Genomic DNA, 22731 nt, shown 5'->3' with positions numbered 1-22731 from the left:
CCATGCCCAGGATTCTGGGGCCCTTAAGAAATCTGCTAACTTTGCTTTGCCTGTGCTCTATAAATGGAACAACAAAGTCTGGATGACAGCACATCTGCTTACAACATGGTTTACTAAATATTTTCAGCTTATTGTTGAAACATACTGCTCAGAAAAAAAGTTTCCTTTGAAAAAAATATTATGGCTCACTGGTCATGTAAGGATTCTGATGGAGATACACAACAAAATTAATGTTGTTTTCATGCTTGCTAATACAGTATCCATTCTGTAGCCCATGGATCAAAGAGGAATTTTGACTTTTAAGTTTATTATGTAAGAAATATATTTTATAAGGCTATAGCTGACATAGATAGTTCACTGATGGATCTGAGCAAAGTCAACTGAAAACCTTCTGGAAAGGGTGCACCACTCTAAATGCCATTAAGATCATTGGTGATTCATGGGAAAGGACAGAATATCAGCATTAACAGGAGTTTGGAAGAAGTTGATTCCAACCCTCATGGATTACTTAGAGGGGTTCATGGAGGAAGTCACTGCTGATGTGGTGGAAGTGGCAAGAGAATCAGAAGTAAAGCCTGAGGATGTGACTGGATTGGTGCAATATCATGATAGAACTTGAGCAGATGAGGTGTTGCTTCTTATGAATGAACAAAGAAAGTGTTTTCCTGAGATGGGATCCACTGCTAGTAGAATGCTGTAAAGATTGTGGATATGACAGCAAAGGATTTATGTTACATAAACTTAGTTGATAAAGTGGCAGCAAGGTTTAAGAGGATTGACTCCAATTTTTAAAGAAGTTCTGTTGTGGGTAGAATACTGTCAGACAGCTTTGCATGCTACAGAGACATCATTCGTGAAAGGAAGAGTCAATAGATGTGGCACACTTAATTGTTGTCTTATTGTGAGAAATTGCCACAGCCATCCCAGCCTCCAGAAACCACCACCCTGATGAATCAGCAGCCATCAACACAGAGGCAAGACCCTCCGTCAGCAAAGAAATTATTACTCACTGAAGGCTCAGATTATAGTTAGCATTTTTTAAGCAAGAATATATTTTTCAATTAAAATATGTACATTGTTTCTTTAGATATAATGCTCCTTAATAGACTAGTGTAAACAACTTTTATATGCAACAGGAAACCAGAGAGTTGTGTGACTTGCTTTATCGCAACTTTTGCTATAATGCAGTGGCCTGAAACTGAATTCATAATATCTCTGAGGTATGTCTCTACTGTACCTGAAAAAGATTATGTATGTATTCTGCCTTTGTTGGGTTCTGTCAATGTACATTTTCTATATCTTTCCTCTTTATTTTTTAAAATTGACATATAATCGACATTTAATATTGTGCAGTTTGAGCGTACCATGTGTTGCTTTGATACATTTGTGTATTACAATATGATTACCCCAGTAGCCTTTGTTGTCCAGTCGCTCGGTCGTGTCTGACTCTTTGCAACCCCATGGACTGCAGCATGCCAGGCTTCCCTGTCTGTCATCATCTCTGAGAGCTAGCTCAGGCTCATGTCCTTTGAGACGGTGATGCCATCCAACCATCTCGTCCTCTGTCATCCGATTCTCCTCCTCCTCTCAATCTTTCCCAGCATCAGGGTCTTTTCTAATGAGTCAGCTCTTCGCCTCAGGTGGCCAAAGTATTGGAGCTTCAGCATCAGTCCTTCCAATGAATACTCAGGATTGATCTCCTTTAGGATGGGCTGGTTGGATCTCCTTGTAGTCCAAGCGACTCTCAAGAGTCTTCTCCAACACCACAGTTCAAAAGCATCAATTCTTTGGCATTTAGCCTTCTTTATGGTCCAACACTCACCTCAATAAATAACTACTGGAAAAACCATAGCTTTGACTAGATGGACATATCAGCTAGTCAAAACTATCATTTTTAATATGCTGTCTAGGTTGGTCATAGAGCAAGTGTCTTTTCATTTCATGGCTGCAGTCACCATCTGCAGTGATTTTGGAGCCCAAGAAAATAAAATCTGTCACTGTTTCCATTGTTTCCCCATCTGTTTGCCATGAAGTGATAGGGCCAGAGGCCATGATCTTAGTATTTTAAATGTTGAGTTTTAAACCAGCTTTTTCACTCTCCTCTTTCACCTTCATCAAGAGGCTCTTTAGTTCCTCTTCATTTTCTGCCATAAGGGTGGTGTCATCTGCATATCTGAGGTTACTGATATTTCTCATGGCAGTCTTGATTCCAGCTTGTGCTTCATCCAGCCCAGCATTTCACATGATGCATATAAGTTAAACATTCAGAGTGACAATATACAGCCTTGACTTCTCCTTTCTCAGTTTTGAACCAGACTATTGTTCCATGTCTGGTTCTAACTGTTGCTTCTTGATCTGTATATACAGGTTTCTCAGGAGGCATGTAAGGTGGTCTGGTATTTCCATCTCTTGAAGAATTTTCCACAGTTTGTTGTGATCCACACAATCAAAGGCTTTGGTGTAGTCAATGAAGCAGAAGTAGATGTTTTTCTGGAATTCTCTATGCTTTTTCTATGATCCAATGGATGTTTGCAATTTTATCTCTGGTTCCTTTGCCTTTTCTAAATCCAGCTTGAACATCTGAAAGTTCACAGTTCACGTATTGCTGAAGCCTGGCTTGGAGAATTTTGAGCATTACTTTGTTGGCATGTGAGATGAGTGCAGTAGTTTGAGCATTCTTTGGCATTGCCTTTCTTCAAGATTGGAATGAAAACTGACCTTTTCCAGTCCTGTGGCCACTGCTGAGTTTTCCAAATTTGCTGGCATATTGAGTACAGCACTTTCACAGCATCATATTTTAGAATTTGAAATAGCACAACTGGAATTCCATCATCTCCACTAGCTTTGTTCATAGTGATGCTTCCTAAGGCCCACTTGACTTCGCATTCCAGGATGTCTGGCTCTCACCTGAGTGATCACACCAACGTGGTTATCTGGGTCATTAAGACATTTTTGGTATAATTCTTCTGTGAATTCTTGCCACGTCTTCTTAATATCTTCTGCTTCTGTTAGGTCCATACCATTTCTGTCCTTTATATTGTCCATCTTTGCATGAAATGTTCCCTTGGTATCTCTAATTTTCTTGAAGAGATCTCTAGTCTTTCCCATTCTGTTGGTTTCCTCTATTTCTTTGCCTTGTTCACTTAGGAAGGCTTTCTTATCTCTCCTTGTTGTTGTTTGGAATTCTGCATTCAGATGGGTATATCTTTCCTTTTCTCCTTTGCTTTTCACTTCTCTTCTTTTCTCAGCTATTTGTAAGGCCTCTTCAGACAGCCATTTTGCCTTTTTGCATTTCTTTTTCTTGGGGATGGTTTTGATCACCACCTCCTGCACCATGTTATGAACCTCTGCCCATCGTCCTTCAGGCAGTCTGTCTGTCAGATCTAATCCCTTGAATCTATTTGTCAGTTCCACTGTATAAGCATAAGGGATTAGATTTAGGTCATACCTGAATGGCCTAATGGTTTTCCCTGCTTTCTTCAATATAAGTCTGAATTTGGCAACAAGGAGTTCATGATCTGAGCTGCAGTTAGCTCCCAGTCTTGTTTTTGCTGACTGTATAGAGTCACTCCATCTTTGGCTGCAAAGAATGTAATCAATCTGATTTCGGTATTGACCATCTGGTGATGTCCATGTGTAGAGCCATCTCTTGTATTGTTGGAAGAGGGTGTTTGTTAAGACCAGTGCAGTCTCTTGACAAAACTCAGTTAGCCTTTGCCCTGCTTCATTCTGTACTCCAAGGCCAAACTTGCCTGTTACTCCAGGTATCTCTTGACTTCCTACTTTTGCATTCCAGTCCCCTGTGATGAAGGACACTTTTTTTTTTTTTTTTGGTGTTCCTTCTAGAAAGTCTTGTAGGTCTTCATAAAAGTGTTGGGACATAGATTTGGATTATTGTGATATTGAATGGTTTGCCTTGGAAACAAACAGATCATTCTGTTGTTTTTGAAACTGAACCCAAGTACTGCGTTTCAGACTCTTTTGTTGACTGTGAAGGCTATTCCGTTTCTTCTAAGGGATTCTTGCCCGCAGTAGTAGATATAACGGTCATCTGAATTAAATTCACCCATCCATCCATTTTAGTTCACTGATTCCTAAAATGTTGATGTTCACTCTGCCATCTCCTGTTTGACCACTTCCAATTTACCTTGACCTATGGACCTAACATTCCAGGTTCCTATGCAGTATTGTTCTTTACACATTGGACTTTCACCACCAGCCACATCCACAACTGGGCATTGTTTCCACTTTGGCTCAGCCTCTTCATTCCTCTGGAGCTATTTCTCCGCTCTTCTCCAGTAGCATATTGGGCACCTCTTGACCTGGGGAGTTCCTCTTTCAGTATCATATCTTTTTGCCTTTTCATACCAATAGCCTTAGCAAACACCTTTATCATGTCAATAATTACCATTTCTTTTTTGTGTTGAGAACAGTAACGATCTAGTCTCTTAGCAACTTTGAAATGTACCGTATTGTTGACTGTGATCACTGTGCTGTGCCTTAGATCTTCAGAACTTATTTCTCTACTAGTTACAAGGTTATCCTCTTGAACAACATCCCTCCCACTACCCCTAACCTCCCAGCCCCTAGTAACCACCATTCTACTTTTTGTTTTTACAAGTCCAGCTTTTCTAAATTCCACTTGCAAGTGATTTCATACAACATTTGTCCTTCTTTGTCTGACTTCTCTCTTTGTATAATGCCCTCTGGGTCCATCCTTATTGTTGCAGATGGTAAGATTTCCTTCTTTTATGACTGAGTAATATTTCATTGTGTGTGTGTGAGGATGTGAGAGAGATATATATATGTGTGTGTATGTGTATATATATATATATCTTCTTTATCCATTCATCTACTGATAGATGCTTGAGTTGTTTCCATATCTTGGCTATTGTAAATAATGGTATGCTGAACATGAGTGAGCAGGTATCTCTTCAAGATGTTAATTTCAATTCCTTCTGATATATACCCAGCAGTGAGATTGCTGGATGATATGGTAGTTCAGTTTTTAAAGTTTTGAGGAACTGCCATACTGTTTTCCATAATAGCTGTACTAATCTACATTCCTACCAACAATGTGTAAGGGCTCCCTTTCTCCACATCCTCGCCAGCATTGGTTATACCTTGTCTTTTTTTTATGAAAGCCATCCTAACTGGTGTGAGGTGATACATCACTGTAGTTTTGCTTTGCATTTCCCTCATAAGTGATGTTGAGCACTTTTTCACGTATCTATTGTTCTTTTGTATGTCTTCTTTGGAAAAATGTTCAGATCCTTTGCCCATTTTTTGAATTGGGTATATCTTCATATTTGTTCTCTCATTTCTTGAGGGAAATATGGAAATCTCTGGCTGTAAGGTCTATTTCTCCTGGCAGTTCTATCACTTTTTAACTTACGTATTTTAAGTTGTTAGATGTGTAGATGTTTAGGGTTGTTATGTCCTCCTGATGAATTGATTTCTTTATCATTATGAAATAATATATCCCTGACTACTTTGGATCATGTCAGTTGTCCACAAAGATAGTTAAAATTAATATTGTACCCAAAGATCTCTTAGGTTCCTTACCATTTGGCTAAAACCAATTTGGACCATCTGTAATACTTTTCATAGCTTAATCACATTTTTATCTTGGCTAACCACTGTGTTTTTCATCTCAGAGAAACTTCAAAGGGATTTTTAAAAATATACATATATTCATTGGTTCCCTTAAAATGTCTGTATTATCTCAGTTATACCACTTCTGGGGCTTTCCAGGTAGCACTAGTGGTAAAGAATCCACCTGCCAATGCAGGAGACACAAGAGACTCGGGTTTGACCCCTGGGTCAGGAAGATCCCCTGAAGAAGGAAATGGTACCTCACTCCAGAATTCTTGCCTGGAAGATTCCGTGGGCAGAGGAGCTTGGCAGGCTACAGTTCATGGGGCCTCAAAGAATTGGACCTGACTGAGCATGCGCACACACTACTATGCCACTTCTAGTTGAATTATTTGAGGGTGGGTCAAACAAAACTAAACTGTAAATAAGATATCAAAAGGTTTGCCTTTTTTTCCCCCCTAGGTAAAAATGTCCCCATCCTGTCATCTGTCCAAAGGGGATCCTGCTATTAAAAAGGTAAGTGAGTTTTAATGGAAGAAAGCCAACTTCCTCCTTCTGTGTGTGTGTTCTCCTCTATTGAACAGTGTTCTCACAATGAGTGATTTTTAATCATCTTAATGCTGTCAGAGGTTCTTTCTGATTGGATGCCTTAAATAGGTGTCACCAGAGCTTTTTGACTCTTTCAGAGAAGCCAGCTGGGGGGTTGAGTCTAGCATCAGTGTCCTGGCAACTAGGGACTTTCATTGTTCTAGAATTCCTGTGTGGGTACTATGTGCCAAGTTGCTTCAGTTGTGTCCGACCCTTCACAACCCTATGGACTGTAGCCTGCCAAGCAACTCTGTCCATGGGATTCTCCAGGCAAGAATATTGGAGCAGGTTGTCATGCCCTCCTCCAGGAGATCTTCCTGACCCAAGGATCGAACCCATGTCTCTTATGTCTTGTGCATTGGCTGGAAGGTTCTTTCTTACTAGCGCCAAATGGGCATCCTGGTATCAGTGAGTGATAGCAGATGAAAGATATTCTAAGGATGAAAGGTATATAGTTTTTCTTAACAATGTACCGTCCCTCCAGGTGGCTGTTCCTAGAACAAACTAGTCTGAGGTATTAACATTTCAGCGGGTTTCAGCTAAGTAAGTCCTCATAAATACTCATGAGATAGAACTTCTATCTGTGCTATTTCACCCCGAGACTGTAAACTCTGTGGCACAGATAGAGTTTGTCTTTCAACCAAGTAATTCTCAGATGATGCCAAGAGAACCACTAAAATCCTTTTTTTTAATCCAGCTGTAACAGTACAGTGGAAACACAGCCAACAGATTGGCGTTTTTGCTATGCTCTCTTTTTCTGTTTTTATTTCTCTGTGTCCTGGTTGAAGGTTTGCTTTCCTTGTCCCCCACCTTTTTAAAACAATTTCACAGCATCCATGTCGGCAAAAGCTTGTATAATAGAACAAAAATAACAACTTGCTGGCCCTGTTGACTTAACAGCAGGTTCTAGCTTCAAAGCATTGTGCCAAAAACAGGTCCCTTTTCTCTGCCTTCAGAATCCTCCAAGACTGCTTCAAAGGAAGAAAAAAAAGAAGCAAAATATGTTATCTGAAAAGCCCTAGAACATGTTGCACACGAAGACCTCTTTCACTCTTGTCAGGCAGCAAGGGCAGGCAAGGTGGTGGTGCTGATTGCTGCCGCTCAGAACCGTCACACTGCAACGTGAGGAGCTGGAAAGGGCATCAGCCACTTAATCCCACTCAGTAAACAAAGGAGGAAACTGGACTCTAGAGGGAAATTTTTTTGCCTCTCTCAAATGTTACATGGAACACACTTCTAACACAATGGTTAAAAACCCATGCTTTGGGTTCAGCCAGACTTGGATTCAAAGATCGACTCTTCCACTTCTTTATCTGAATAACCTCAAGTCAGCCTCCCTGTTTCCTTCTCTGTAAAAGGATAATGCTACCTCTCAGAATTTAAAGAGTAAATGAGAAATGATTTAAGTGCCTACCACTGTGCCTGACACATATTAAATACTCAGTAAATTATAACTGGCATTAAAACACAAGTCTCCCCCAACTCCTAGTCTAATGTTGGACTAATCCTTTCACTCTGTTATGCTACTGATAGTATTGTCCGTTCAGCAGATATTTCTTTGTACCAGATAATGAGCAAAGAAGCAGACTACAGAGTTGAGAAATAACATCCGCGTTCTCAAGGACCTCAGCCTTTGGTGGGGAAGGTAGACACGTGCCCTGACGGTGACCTTGCACCTTGACGCATGCCATGCAGGGTGATGGGGTGCTGCAAGAATGCGGGGGAGAAGCCCTGTTTTGAAATTACCAACCTCATCTAGTGCAACTCTTATATTCTTTAGGTACAGAGTCTAATTAAGAAACTTGAGAAATGGTTAGCTGCTCCTCTACAACATTGATACTAGATTATAATGAAAGCAAATCCAACCATAAAAGACATTTGTTAAATTAATATCTCAAAAACATTTTATCCAGCCTATTAATACATATTTTGAGTACCTTTTATTTTAGCAATGAGAGACCATTTCTAATATTTAACATTCTGATTATCAAGCCATTAATTTTACCAACAGAAAATTTTTCTGCTGTTTTCTGAGCTAATGAGCAAAGTCGTAGGTGTTAGTCCAAATATGAACAGCTAAAAGGCTTTTAGGAGCCTCCTTTGGAAGTTCATGTGTTGCCATCTCTGAAATGTGGATTCTTGGTTAGGGCCACTGACCACCCCTGACTTGAAGCCCTAACTTAACAGCATGTACTTAATATCTCACTGGTTACAGTGTTTAGAAAAACTTTAAAATGTACATCATAACAGGTGCTTCTCCCAGACTAAGAGAAGAGATCAGGGAAGGCTTCCCAGTGGAGGTAGAGCTTACTCCAGCCTGGAAACAAGGGAAAAGGTATTCTTGGCAGATACAGGTGAACACAACACATTTCAGGAAATGGGGGCTGTTCTGCTTATCTTAAATATGGAAGCTTACAGCAGCCCAGTGAAATAAACAAGAGTCCAGGTGACAGAGCCCAGCCTGTGAAGTTTGCTTTTCATCTCAAGGATAAGTGCTCCCACCAGACATGAGGTTTGAGGCAGAAAGACCAATTAGAAGAAACAAAGTCCTAAGCCTGTGCTATGTTAATGGAATGAGGAGGTGAGGTAGATTCAAGTCTTAGCCTTTTTTGTCCCCCTACACCCTTTGGATACCCTAAGTCTAAGTTAGGCGTCCTTCCTTTTTTAAGCTCTCAGAGAACCCTGAACTCGTCTCTACCAACATGCTTACCTGGCTGTGTTGAAATTGCCTCTTTGCTTATATGTGTCCCCCACTAGACCCTCTGCCTCAGAAGGGCAGGGCCCACAGCAGTTGTGTTTCTTGTTCCTCTAAGTGTAGAACAGAGTACGTAGTTGCTCAGGAGTTGTTTCGTGGATGAGAGAGACGTAAGATTCTACAGACTTGGTAGTTGTTTTGGGGACTCAAGGGGGAAGAGGAGTTTCTGCTGGATAACTCTAGAAAGGACCAGTGACACATTGTTGCTGCCCTGGGCTTGTGTTCCAGCACGGTCAGCTCCTTACTGTTTGAGCTCAGGCAGCAGCACTCTGAGCACGATCAGTGTGAGGCTCAGCGTGTCGTCGTCACTTCCCCAGTTCGGCGTGTGTGTCTGTGTTTGTATGTGCGTATCTGTGTGTTCTGGTTGTCGTCTCGGATCTGCAGTCACTCTTCCCAACGCTGCACTGACAGATGGGAGCACCAGCAGTAGCTGCTGAACAGTGTGACTGCCAGAGTGGCATGTGTAAGGAACACAAAAGAGCAGCAGTGTTCTTGATTTGAGCCAAAGCTTTTCTCTGTTGACCAGAAACCGCAGAAAGTGCTTGGCGACTCTGCTGTCAGCGCTGGCCCTGCCAAGAGCCATGTTCGAGTGCCGAGGAGCCGGGAGCCGTATTGTGTCAGGTCCTGCTGGCTCGGGGTGGGTGTCTCGTGGAGGAGTCACTCTATTCTGCTGCCATGTCAGGACCAGGCACATTCCATGAGCATTTTGTATTTTAGAAATTCCTTTGGAAAGCTCTGGATTAGAAATACTTATCATGTGTAATAATTTATCTATAGTGCTTAAAATTTGTATACCATATTTTTTGTATATAAAATGTCTTCTTAATGCGCTCTAACTGATAAGTTCAATAAAAAACGTAGGAAAACACATATACTTTCCTAGGACTTCTGTATCTCGGATGTATCTTGATCTCGGATGACTAGAAATTTGAAAATTAGATACATTTTCCTTAGATAGAAATTGTCATAAAGTTCATTGCAGTAAACTCCCTAGCATAGATCAAGATTGGAGGTACTGTCAGTGTTTGAGGTGGATTAAAGAAGTGTAGAGAGTTAGTGGAAGGCAGCAGTAAAAACCTCTTAGCTGTAGTGCATCACTTCTTGACTGTGCTAGAAACCAACCAGGAACTTGTGTGGCAAAGTTGACACTGTTGTTGCGGCGCTCAGTCGAGTCCAGCTCTTTGCGACCCCATGGACTGCAGCCCTCCAGACTTCCCTGTCCTCCACTCTCTCCCAGGGTTTGCTCAGACTCATGTCCATTGAGTCAGTGATGCCACCCAGCCACCTCATTCTCTGTTGCCCCCTTCTCCTCCCATCTGTCTTTCCCAGCATCAGGGTCTTTTCCAATGAGTTGGCTCTTCACATCCAGTGGACAAAGTACTGGAGCTTCAGCATCAGTCATTCCAATGAATATTCAGAATGAACAATGGCATTGTTACATGCATAATAATCAGAGAAAGCAGTTTTGCCTTATTTTTTATTACAAAAGAGTGGTTACACTCTCTGAGCCATCCGTGTTTTAGATGAGCTTTCTCTGCTGTTGTGGAAGCATCAGGGCCTGGGTACTCTGGCTGGCGGAACCCACTAGTTAGGGGTACAGTCAATGTTCTCTTCTTCCAGTTAGGGAGAAGACTGAGAGTGGCAGAGTGGGAAGCCTTTCTAGTAGTTCTGGGTAAATTCAGTAAATATTCAATAAGCCTCTGATGTGCCAGGCTCTTAAAACACAAGTTAATGGTGACTGAACTGGTGGATTTAATAGCCAAGCCTCCCAGAAACTGGTGCACAGTTTCATGTGTAATATCAGAATTTAGAGCTGACCTTTTTTCTGAAATGTTCTGGTGAGGCAGAATTTTTATAGATAATTCCAAGTCTTGCCAGTCATGTCAGCAATGTAGATGAGTGTATTTGCTCATGATTTTATTAAATTATGGAGTGGGAAGTTTTTTTTTGTTTTTTAAGGAAAAAGCCTTATAGAACCACTGTTTCCATAGCAACAGGAAAAGCTGGCTGCTTTAACTGACCAGCCCAAGAATGACTGGTTGATAGTTTCACAAAAGTCAAAGGATCACAAAAGGAGAAAGCACTGAGAGACAGATGCAGCAGATCCTAGGTGTTGTGTGATGATGGCCTAAATAAAAATTCATTTGCCTCTTTTATTTAATTGAAGTGCAGTTGATGTACAATATTATATAAGTTGTTGTCGTTGTTCAGCCACCAAGTTGCGTCTGACTCTTCACAACCCCATGGACTGTAGCCGACCAGGTTTCCCTGTCCCTCACCATCTCCCCCAGGTTCATGTCCATTGACCCGGTGATGCCAGCCAACTATCTCATCCTCTGTCACCCTCTTCTCCTTCTGCCTTCAGTCTTTCCCAGCACCAGGGTCTTTTCCAATGAGTCAATAAGCTACAGGTATACAATATAGTGATTCACAGTTTTTAAAGGTTATAGTCTATTTATAGTTATTATAAAATATTGGCTATATTCCCTGTGTTGTACAATGTATCCTTGTAGCTTATTTTGTATATAGTGGTTTGTCCTTCCCACTCCCCTACCCTTATATTTCCTGTCCCCACTGGTAACCACTAGTTTGTTCTATCGGTGAGTCTGTTTCTTTTTTCTGAGACAGTCACTAGTTTGTTGTATTTTTTAAATTCTGCATATAAGTTATATCATATACTATTTGTCTTTTTCTATCTGATTTATTTCACTTAGCATAATACCTTCCACATCCATCTATGTTGCTGCAAGTGGCAAAATTTCATTCTTTTTTACGGCTGAGTAGAATTCCATTGTATGTATATACATCTTCTTTATTCTTTCATCTGTTGATGGATACTTAGGTTGCTTCCAGTTGTTTTTTTGTAATTGTAAATAATCCTTCTATGACTATTAGGGTGCGTGTATCTTTTCAAATTAGTGTTTTGAGGGTTTTTTTGATATATACCCAGGAGTGGAATTTCTGGATTATGTAGTAGTTTTATTTTTAGTTTAATAAGAAACCTCCATACTGTTTTCCACAGTGGCTGCACAGTTGACATTCCCATCAACAGCATATGAGGGTTCCCTTTTCTCTACTTTGTTGCCAACATTTATTATTTGTGTTTTTAATGTTGAGTTACATGAACTATTTATTTTGGATATTAACCTCTTAGCAGTCATATCATTTGCAAATACTTTCTCTCATTCAGTAGGTTGTCTTTTTTGTTGATGGTTTCCTTCACTATGCAAAAGCTTTTAAGTTTAATTAGGTCCCGTTTATTTTTCCTTCTGTCTCCATTACTCTAGGAAATGGATCCAATGGATCCAAAAAAATACTGCCACAATTTATGTCAAAGAGTGTTCTTCCTGTGTCTTTCTCTAGGAGTTTTATGATTTTAGGTCTTGCGTTTAGGTCTTTAATTCAATTTGAGTTTATTTTTGTGTATGGTGTTACAGAATGTTCTAATTTCACGTGTAACTGTCCATTTCTCCCCACAGCACTTGAAGAGATTGTCCTTTCTCCATTGTATATTCTTGCATGCTTTGTTGTAGATTATTGACCGTAAGTGCATGGGTTTCTTTCTGAACTTTGTTCTGTTCCATTGATCCATTGTTGGTTTTGTGCCAGTACTGCACTGTTCTGACTGCTCTCACTTTGTGGTATAAGCTGAAGTCATTGGCCTTTTGCCTCACCCTTAACTCTCCTGCAAAGGTGCAGTTCCTCATGAACAACAAAGTGATAGCCCTTGTTGTATGCTTCCTCTTTCCTTAAAGTATTAGACTGTCTTAGGAAAACTTAGATGCACATTATATCCAGATGTGACTTCCATGCCTCTATTGATTTAACAAACAGAGCAACCGGGGGATGTGATTTGATCTTTGTTTTTGCATAGACAGGATAGAAGACCTCAGCAGGCCAAAGGACCTCTTTATGCTGATGTGAAGAAGCTGAGGTGCAGTCGCCTTCAGATATCTGGAGGGTGCTGATTCGGAAGTTAGAAGTGTTGTTTGTATTGGGTTGGCCAAAAATTTCCTTTCGGTTTCCTGAACGAAATTTTTGGCCAACCCAATTCAAAGAATGCTTCTGACTTCCAGATTTTTGGCCAACCCAGTAAGTAGTTCAGAGGACAGACAAGTACTGCATAAATGATGATGTTGGTTTAGTATGAGAATTTTCTTACATTACCTCTTACCAGAGGTATGCAAGCAGTGGCAGGATGTCTGTCTCTCAAAGCTTCTACAGATGTATTCTTGCTCTGGGTGAGAGGTTGGACTGGTTGATTTTTAGATCTTTTGGAAGGTTAAAATCTTAGGAGTCTATAGTTGCATTAAGCAAGTGGCATGCTCGTTAATATGCTGAATGATTTTAGTTAGACCCTAACACCTAGTCTGAATTAATAGAATATGTTGTCTATCAAAGAAAAACAAATTTGGACTTAGATAAGAAGAGATTCATTCAAAAGAATTACTGCCATAAGGGGAGGGAGCTATTACCATAGGGGGAACATTTTGACCAAAGGATGTGCAAGGGTCTCAAATATTGGGCAGAAAGGAAATTTCTTTTATAGAGGCAGGTAAACAAATCTAGAAAGGACCAGATATGGGAGAGTAGGTGGCAGAATCAGATAGTGATCAAGAAATGTCTTTCCTTGATGTCAGCTGATTCTCAGATATCATTAAGGAAAGGTGGTATGCTGGCTTGAGCAGAGGGTGGGTCAGAAGCTTGGGAGGAGAGAAGCCTAGTTAATATTTGGTTATCAGTTGGCAAGCATTTTGTTCTAATCAATCAGTGAGGACAGGCGTGTCTGGCTTTGTCACAGTAAGCCTGAGGACTATCTAGGTCTTCTCTGAGTCTTATGGGGAGGGGTGGTTCTTTCTGTTCTGGAAAACAGGTTAAGGGAAATGTCCTTATCTGACTGTTTTCCGGGAGCTCATGGCTTAGGTAAAGTTTGACATGGTCGTGGATCTGACTGTTGCTGCCATGTTCTTTCCTATTCTTATTTATTTACTTAATGTATTGTTGATTTACAGTGTGGTGTTAAATTTTTTGTATAGCAGAGTGACTCAGTTATATACATTCCTTTTCATTCTGGTTTATCCCAGGATATTAAATATAGTGCCCTGTGCTATATAATAGGACATTGGTTTATCCATTCTGTAGGTCATAGTTTGCGTCTACCAATCCCAGGCTCCTAGTCCATCGTCTCCCCCTTGGCAGCCACAAGTCTGTTCTCTCTTTGAGTCTGTTTCTGTTTTGTAGATAGGTTCCTTTTTGCCGTATTTTAGATTCCACATAAAAGTGATATCGTACACTTGTCTTTCTGACTGACTTCACTTAGTATGAAGATTGCTAATTGCATCCGTGTTGTTGCAGATGGCATTAGTTTGTTCTTTTTTATGGCTGAATAGTATTCCATTGTGTATATGCACCACCTCTTATTTATCCATTCATCTGTCAGTGGACATTCAGGTTGTTTCTGTGTCTTGGGTATTGTGAATGGAGTTGCTGTGATCATATGGGTGCATCTTTTTTTTTTTAGTTTTATTTTTCGAACTTGCTTCTTTTATATGGGCGTATAGCTGATCAACAATGTTGTGGTAGTTTCAGGTGAACAGTGAAGAGTCTCAGCCATACATATACATGTACCCATTCTCCTCCAAACCCCTCTCCCATCCAGGCTGCCACATAACATTGAGCAGAGTTCCATGTGCTGTACAGTAGGTCCTTGTTGGTGATCCGTTTTACATATAGCAGTGTGTACATGTCCATCCCAAACTACCTAACTATCCCTTCCCTGGCAACCATAAGTTCGTTTTGTAAGTCTTTGAGTCTCTTTCTGTTTTGTTGAGTTCATTTGTATCATTTCTAAAAGGTGTTGTTTTTCTGCATTCTCTTTCTGCTATTTCATTGTCAATGTAAAGAAATGCAACCAACTTCTCAATGTTAATCTTGTGCCCTGCTATGTTGCTGAATTCATTTATCAGTTCTAGTAGTTTTTGTGTGGAGTCTCTAAGATTTTTTATTTATAGTATCATGTCATCTACAGAGAGTGACAGTTCTACCTCCTCTTCCAGTTTGAATATGAACAATTATATGTCAACAAATTTGACGACCTAGAAGAAATAGACAACTTTCTAGAAACACACAGTCCATGAAAACTGAATAAAAAAGAAACAGATGATTTGAACAGAGCAATCACCAGAAATGAAATAGAATCTGTAATTTAAAAACAAACAACCAAAAAAAACTCCCTACAAACTAAAGTCCAGAACCAGATGGCTTCACAGGCAAATTCTACTCAACATACAAAGAACTTTTACTGATCCTTCTCAGACTTTCAAAAGACTAAAGAGGAGGGAGCACTCCCAAAGCCACCATCACCCTAATACCAAAACCAGAGATACCACCAAAAGAGAAAATTACAGGCCAATACCTTTCATAGTGAATATAGATGCAGAATTTCACAACAGAATTTTAGTTAACCACATCTGTGATCTAAAGATCATACACAGTGGCCAAGTAGGATTCATCCCAAGTTCACAAGGATAGTTCAGCATATGCAAATTAATGTGATATACTACATTAACAAAAGAAAAGACAACCACACAGTCATCTCAATAAATGCAAAAAAAAAACCCATTTGACAGAATTCAACATCTTTTCATGATAAGTCTTACCAAAATGGATACAGAGGGAATGTATCTCAACTTATTAAAAGCTATTTATGACGAACCCACAGCCAATACAATCCTCAACAGTGAAAAGCTGAAAGCGTTCCCACTAAAGTCTGAAACAAGATAAGGATGCCCACTCTCAGTCCACTTGTGTTCGATACAGTATTGGAAGTCCTAGCCACAGCAGTCAGACAAGAAAAAGGTACCCAAATTGGAAGGGAAGAGGTAAACTGCATGCATAAGCTGCATGTCACTGTATGCAGCTGACATGATATTATATATAGAAAAACCTTCTTTCTTTTCCGTGATTCTGACCTGAAGTCCGTGACCTGGGCTTTTCTGGAACCTGCCTATTAGTCCTCAGGTAGAAAGAGAGAATGTCAGTGAGAAACAGTTACCAGGAAGGACAGCAGTGAGCATTTGTTTATGACACTAATCCTTCTCTACTGTGATTGTGTGTATCTTCTGGCTTGAAAAGTGAGACTAGCCAAGGGTCTCAGGGCCAGTGTGCAGATCCCATTCCTCACCCATTTCTTTTGCATTAAGTTAATATTTTCTAATGTAGCATTTTGATTAATGTGTTTTTTTTAAATTAATAAATTTTGTTAGAGCAGTTTCAGGTTTATGGAAAATATGCAGTTACCATATATCCCCTTACCCCAATTTTCCGTGTTATTTACCTCTAGCATTTCTGTGGTATGTATATTATACTTAATAAGCCACATTATTAACTAAAATCAATAGTTTACACTACAGTCATATGTACAGTTTACATCACCTAATCATCATTCCCTCCCTCCCTGCAAAGCTCTGGCAGCTGCTGTGGTTTTTTGGTTTGTTTTTTAACTGTCTACATAGTTTTTTCTTTTCCAGAATGTCCTATTGTTGGATAGTGTGCAGCCTTTTCCTTCTCTAGGTTCTGTTTCTATAAATTGAACCAGAAGCACATTACCTTTTTTAGCAGCCATTTGGTAAGGATGATTCAACTATGTTTGATAGCAAACCCCTGATTCTGTTCACGCATGCTACTGGTCCTGCCCTATGTAAATAAATCAGTTTCTAGAGTCAATACAGGGCTTTTCTTGTATTATTTCAGTTTATAACCTTTGGGAGTCATGTATTTTCATACCATGCATGTTGGCCTGTTTTATGTTTATCCAAGCCATGGATAAAATATTTGTACCGAACAAAGCTAAGAATAGAACCCTGTAGCTGATCATGAGAGACCTAGTCACGTTCATTAGTCACCACACTTTGGCAGTTGAAGGTTAATGGATGTAATTTTTCAGCGTCTTAATGTGACACCTTAATATTCTGCTTCTTAGTTATTAATAGTTGACAAGATTGTTTCCACTGAGTAGAATCCAGTCATATGAGATCATAAACGTATGTGAGACCACATCAGAGCCAGTGGTGTTTCTTTATTCTCTCTTCGGTCCCCTCTCAGTATATGGAAGTATATAATAAGTAGTGCTTAGCAAAACAAGTAGTGACATCATGTCTACCATCTCCTTGGAATTTTGGACCCTGCCGCAGTTCAAGAGTATTGAGCAGCTTACAGAAGGGCCTTTCCCCTCCAACAGTATTCCTGATGAAGCTTTTCAGCTTTCCTAAAATACATGGCAGAGATCTTCTTTTCTCTTCAGCATGTGTGACAGAGCAGCCAACAGCTTATTGTTTTGCATTAAAAACAACTCAGTAGGCCATTCGTAATTGCACTCTGTTGAAATATCACCTATTTGTAAAGGTCATAGACTCCAAACAGCAGAGCTTTGCAGAGTTTGAATTGCTTTAATGTACGTGATGTTCCTGAGTGGCTGATATACTGTTACCCAGAGTACAGCCTTCTGTCTGGACCACTGTCCCAAATCAGTTACTGTGTTACCCCTGAAAGCTCCCAGTCCTTTCCTGGAATATCATAACATGGAATCGAGTATGTACAGCAAACAGTGAGAAATCTTCTTTGGTTAAAGGAAGAGAAGATGAAGAGTGGGTATTTACTTAATATGGTGTGTTCTGTCTGACAGGTTCCTGCTTTGGGACTTCTGTGGGTTTTGTTGTTTTCTGCACATATCGCACAGGCATTCTAGTTGTGATTCTGTTTTGACATGAATACGTTTTAGCGCCCGGGTTTTGTGGTGAAATAGCTGTTAATAGTAGCTATTATTCCAGACACAGCGTTTTCTTAAAGAAGAGACCCCACTCTAAATGGTTGAGTCACATAACTTTTTCCTTTATTGCTTGATTCAGTTAAGGCTGCCTTCTTATGGAACTATACAGGGCAATTCATATCTGTCTCCAGGAACTTCACTGCACTCTGTGAAAGAAAATGAAATTATACAGAGATTTCTTTGCAGTCTTTAGGAGGAAGAAATTCTCTAATTCCCTGTGTTTTGCTTTTAGCTATGAGAAGCCTTCTTCAACAGTGCCAACCGTCTCTTTCCCTACTCTTCCCATTTGCTTCGGTAGTGTTGTGATTCCCCAGTCAGTGTGCCTGTCTGCTTCCAAAAATCTGTCCACTGACCCCACTGCCTCTGTCTCCTAGAGCTCCAGTCCCCCCTCCTCCACCCCTTCTATGCTGAGAAAACTTCAGTTGCTCCTTGGTGCTAACAAAGTTAAGTCTGAATAAGTTTAGATTGACAGTCTAGGCCGTTGATGCATCACCAGCCCACACTTCATCCTCATCTTCTCTTCTTTTCCTTCTTCTCTAACTAAAGGAAATTTCTCACTTTCTTAAGCATAATGAATCCCATGTCCATATATTTGCTCTTCCTCTCCTTTCTGTAGTCTGGTATGTCCTTCCTTCCCTCTCCTCATAAGTGATGCCTTATTTTTAACCTCCAGCTCAAATTCTGCTTCATTCATTCGAAAAAGATTTATCAAGTACCTTCTGTACAACCAGGCACCGGTCTGTGTGCAAGGGGATCCTCCAGGGAACAAAGCCAAGTCTCTGCCTTCACAGAGCTCACATTCAGCTGACAGAGGGGAAATATTAAAGATATATGGTGTATTATATTCTGAAAAGGCTATGGAGGAAAAACACAATGAGGGAGATAAAAAGGAAGATTGCATTTTTAAATGGAGTAGTTACCGAAGGTTGATTGCTAATGTTTTCTACCTGAAAAAAGTTGAAGGTTCAGTCATGGGGCTTCCCTGATAGCTCAGCTGGTAAAGAATCTGCCTGTAGTGTGGGAGACCTGGGTTCAATCCCTGGGTTGGGAATATTGGAGAAGGGAAAGGCTACCCTCTCCAGTATTCTGGCCTGGAGAACTTCATGGGGTCGCAAAAAGTCAGACACACCTGAGCGACTTCCACTTTCACTCGTGTAAGCCTGAGTGGAAAGAGCATTCCAGCCAGAAGCAGCAGCAGATGCAGAGGTCTGGATGCAGGAGAGTGCCGGTGTGACCTGGGAGCAACACAGAGGCCACTCTGCCTGGGGTCCCGCATTGTGGCTGTGGTGGCAAACATTTGGAGAGGTTTTCTTCCTCGCTTTCTAGTTCACTGAGAAATCAATTGAGAATATGAAGGAAGTGAGGAATGTTGAGAGTTTGGAGAGAGAGGAAAACCTGTAGCACAGTGGCAGAGTGAATAGGCCAGCGAGATAATCAGGAAACCCACTTAGTTCATAATATTGAATTTAAATGTCTTTGACCTCTTCCTTTGAATTCTTACAGCAGTTGTTACTCATACTTCATTTGGTACTTGGCATAAACTACTGTCTATCATTTTTAGTGTCTGGCCTAACTTTCTAACTTGTTATTTGTTGTGGGCCTTTTTTTAAAAAAAATAAAAATATGTTATACTCCACCTGCCTCCTCAGCTGCTTTGAGGTAATTTTCAATATGCAAACAGCAGAAAAGGACAAAAATAATGGAGTGTATCAGAACAAAATGAAAATATACTTGAGCAGAATTTAGTAATAGCTGAAAAGCATCTGGAGAGGAGGAATCTTGAATGAAAAACTTTTAACCTCCCTATCTAAAACAGAGAGTCACAAGAGTTGGACATGACCAAGAGACTGAACTGAATCTGAAACAGGACAGTTTGTTGAAATTGAATATATTCAGTCAGTTCAAGTTGTTCAGTCGTGTCCAACTCTTTGCGACCCCATGGACTGCAGCATGCCAGGCTTCCCTGTCCATCACCAACTCCCAGAGCTTGCTCAAATTCATGTCCATCAAGATGGTGATGCCATCCAACCATCTCCTCCTCTCTCGTCCCCTTATCTTCCTCCCTTCAACCTTTCCAAGCATCAGGGTCTTTTCTAGTAAGTCATTTCTTCGCATCAGATGGCTTAAGTATTGGAGGTTCAGCTTCAATATCAGTCCTTCCAATGCATATTCAGGACTGATTTCCTTTAGGATTGAGTGGTCTGATCTCCTTGCAGTCCAAGGGACTCTCAAGAGTCTTCTTCAGCATCATAATTCAAAAGCATCAACTATCTGGCATTCACCCTTCTTTATGGTCCAGCTGTCACATCCATATATGACTACTGGAAAAACCATAGCTTTGACTATATGAACCTTTGTCAGCAAAATGATGTCTCTGCTTTTTAATACACTGTCTCTCATAACTTTCCTTCCAAGGAGCAAGCATCTTGAATTTCATGGCTGTAGTCACCCTCTGCAGTGATTTTGCCACTTTTCCCCCTTCTGTTTACCATGAAGTATTCAGACCAGATTCTTTGATCTTAGTTTTTTGAATGTTGAGTTTCAAGCCAGCTGTTTCTCTCTCCTCTTTCACCCTCATCAAAAGGTTCCTCTTTACTTTCTGTCATTATAGTGGTATCATCTGCATATCTGAGATTGTTGGTATGTCTCCCAGCAGTCTTGATTCCAGCTTGTGATTCATCCAGCCTAGCATTTTGCATAATGTACTCTGCATGTAAGTTGAATAAGCAGGGTGACAAAATACAGCCTTGACATACTCCTTTCCCAATTTTGAACCAGTCGGTAGTTCCATGTCTGACTGTTGTTTCTTGACCTGCATACAGGTTTTTCAGAAGACAGGTAAGGTGCTTTGGTATTCCCATCTCTTGAAGGATTTTCTACAGTTTGTTGGGATCCACACAGATAAAGGCTTTAAGGTGGTCAATGGAGCAGAAGTAGATGTTTTTCTGCAATTCCCTTGCTTTTTCTATGGTCCAGCAGACGTTGGCAGTTTGGTCTCTGGTTCCTCTGTCTTTTCTAAATCCAGCTTGTGCATCTGGAAGTTCTTGGTTCATGTACTGTTGAAGCCTAGCTTGAAGGATTTTGAGTATTACCGTGCTAGCATGTGAAATGAGCATGATAGTTTGAACATTCTTTGACATTGCTCTTCTTTGGAATTGGAATGAAAACTGACCTTTTCCAGTCCTGTGGCCACTGCTGAGTTTTCCAAATTTGCTGGTATATTGAGTGCTGCAGTTGAACAGCTTCATCTTTTACGGTTTGAAATAACTCAGCTGGAATTCCATCACCTCCACTGACTGTTTGTAGTAATGCTTTCTAAGGCCCACTTGACTTCACACTCCAGGATGTCTGGCTCTAGGTGAGTGATCACATCATTGTGGTTGTCTGGGTCATTAAGACCTTCTTTGTATAGTTCTTCTGTGTATTATTGCCACCTTTTCTTAATATCTTCTGCTTCTGTTAGGCCCATACTGTTTCTATCCTTTATTGTGCCCATCTTTGCATGAAATGGTATCTCTATCTTTCCCTTGGTATCTCTATAATTTTCTCAAAGAGATCTCTGGTCTTTCCTATTCTATTGCTTTCCTCTGTTTCTTTGCCTTGTTCACTTAGGAAGGCTTTCTTATCTCTCCCTGCTATTCTTTGGAACTCTGCATTCAGATGGATATATCATTCCTTTTCTTTGCCTTTCCCTTCTCTTTTCTCAGTTACTTGTAAAGCCTCCTCAGACAGCCATTTGCCTTGTTGCATTTCTTTTTCTCGGGAATGGTTTTGATCATCACCTCCTGTACAGTGTTACAATAGTTCTTTCCATCAGTAGTTCTTTAGGCACTCTATCAGATCTAATCTCTTGAATCTATTTGTCACTTCCACTGTATAATCATAAGGGACTTGATTTAGGTCATACTAGATACATTACTGTTGTGGATTTCTGATTTAATTCTGTTGAGGTCAAAGAACATACGCTCTATGATATAGATCTTGGAAAAGTCATTGAGACTTTTTTATGGCCAAGCATATAGTTTCTCAATGTGAACATTATTCATGTGAACATTCATGTGAATTCATGTGAACATTGTTCGGTGAACATCATTCATTCAAAAGTGTAATCTACAGTTGTTGGGTATAATTCTTATAAATTTCAATTAAGTGAAAACAGTCGTTAGTGTTCTTTGTATCTTCTGTATGCTTACTGATTTTTTTTGTTTAGTTATTTAATTATTGATAATTACTGAAGAGTGTTAAAAGTCTCCAACTATAATTGTTGATTTATCTGTCTCCTTTTCCTTTTTCTTTTTTGATTTATCTGTAATTTTGCTTTCCTATTCCTTTTTCCTTGTTTTCTTTGGGGCTATTTGAATATTTTTTAGTATTTTTGTTGATTCTTCTGTTGTTCTTTATCTTTTTAGTGGTTGCTGTAGGAATTACAGAATACATCTTTACATTATTGCAATCTGATTAGTTAATATTTTACTACGTAACACAAAATATAGGAACCTTGCAGTGCTAGAGGTTCATTTACTAATCTCCCATCATTTAATTCTTTTTATGGTTTCCATTTCTCTAGTGAGGTTCCCTTGTATATTGAGTTGTTAGGGCTATCCTTTCCTAAGCATATTTATATGTTTTAAATTCCTTGTCTGCTAACCCAGTATTTGTCATCTCTGAGTCTGTTTCTATCAACTTCTTTCCCAGTTAGAATTCACATTGTCCTCTTCCACATATCTGGAAACTTCTGATTCTATACTCATCATTGCGGATGATGTGTTATCATCTGGATTTTGTTGTCTTCCTTTAGAGAGTTTTGTTCTGATAGGTTATTAATTTACTGTTAAATCAGCTACATATTTTTGAGGCTTGCTTTTAACCTTTGTTTGGCCAGGTCTAGAATATCCGGGATCCTAATAGATGGCTTTTTTTTTTTTTGTCTCAGTGGACACCCAGGTGTTTATCAAGGCCTTTTCAC

General features: G+C 40.0%; 1 protein-coding gene across 15 annotated transcripts in view; it reads left to right on the top strand.

Annotated features, from left to right (window-relative positions):
* Positions 1–22731, top strand: part of VPS8 (VPS8 subunit of CORVET complex) — a 299937-nt gene that overhangs the window by 258271 nt on the left and 18935 nt on the right. For 11 of the 15 annotated variants that reach the window (XR_009601662.1, XR_009601661.1, XM_060419734.1 and 8 more), the window contains one exon: positions 6058–6111. The exons of the other annotated variants lie outside the window; for them this stretch is intronic. Coding sequence is in view for 9 of the 11 variants with exons in the window: in XM_060419734.1 (XP_060275717.1) it covers positions 6058–6111 (54 nt within the window). In the remaining 2 variants the exon portion in view is untranslated. The remainder of the gene's footprint in view (positions 1–6057; positions 6112–22731) is intronic. 15 annotated transcript variants of the gene reach the window in all.

Source organism: Ovis aries, chromosome 1 (genome assembly GCF_016772045.2).
Source record: "Ovis aries strain OAR_USU_Benz2616 breed Rambouillet chromosome 1, ARS-UI_Ramb_v3.0, whole genome shotgun sequence".
NCBI classification, from domain to species: Eukaryota; Metazoa; Chordata; class Mammalia; order Artiodactyla; family Bovidae; genus Ovis; species Ovis aries.
The sequence above is the reverse complement of the archived record's forward strand: the minus strand, read 5'-3'. Positions and strand labels throughout refer to the sequence as shown.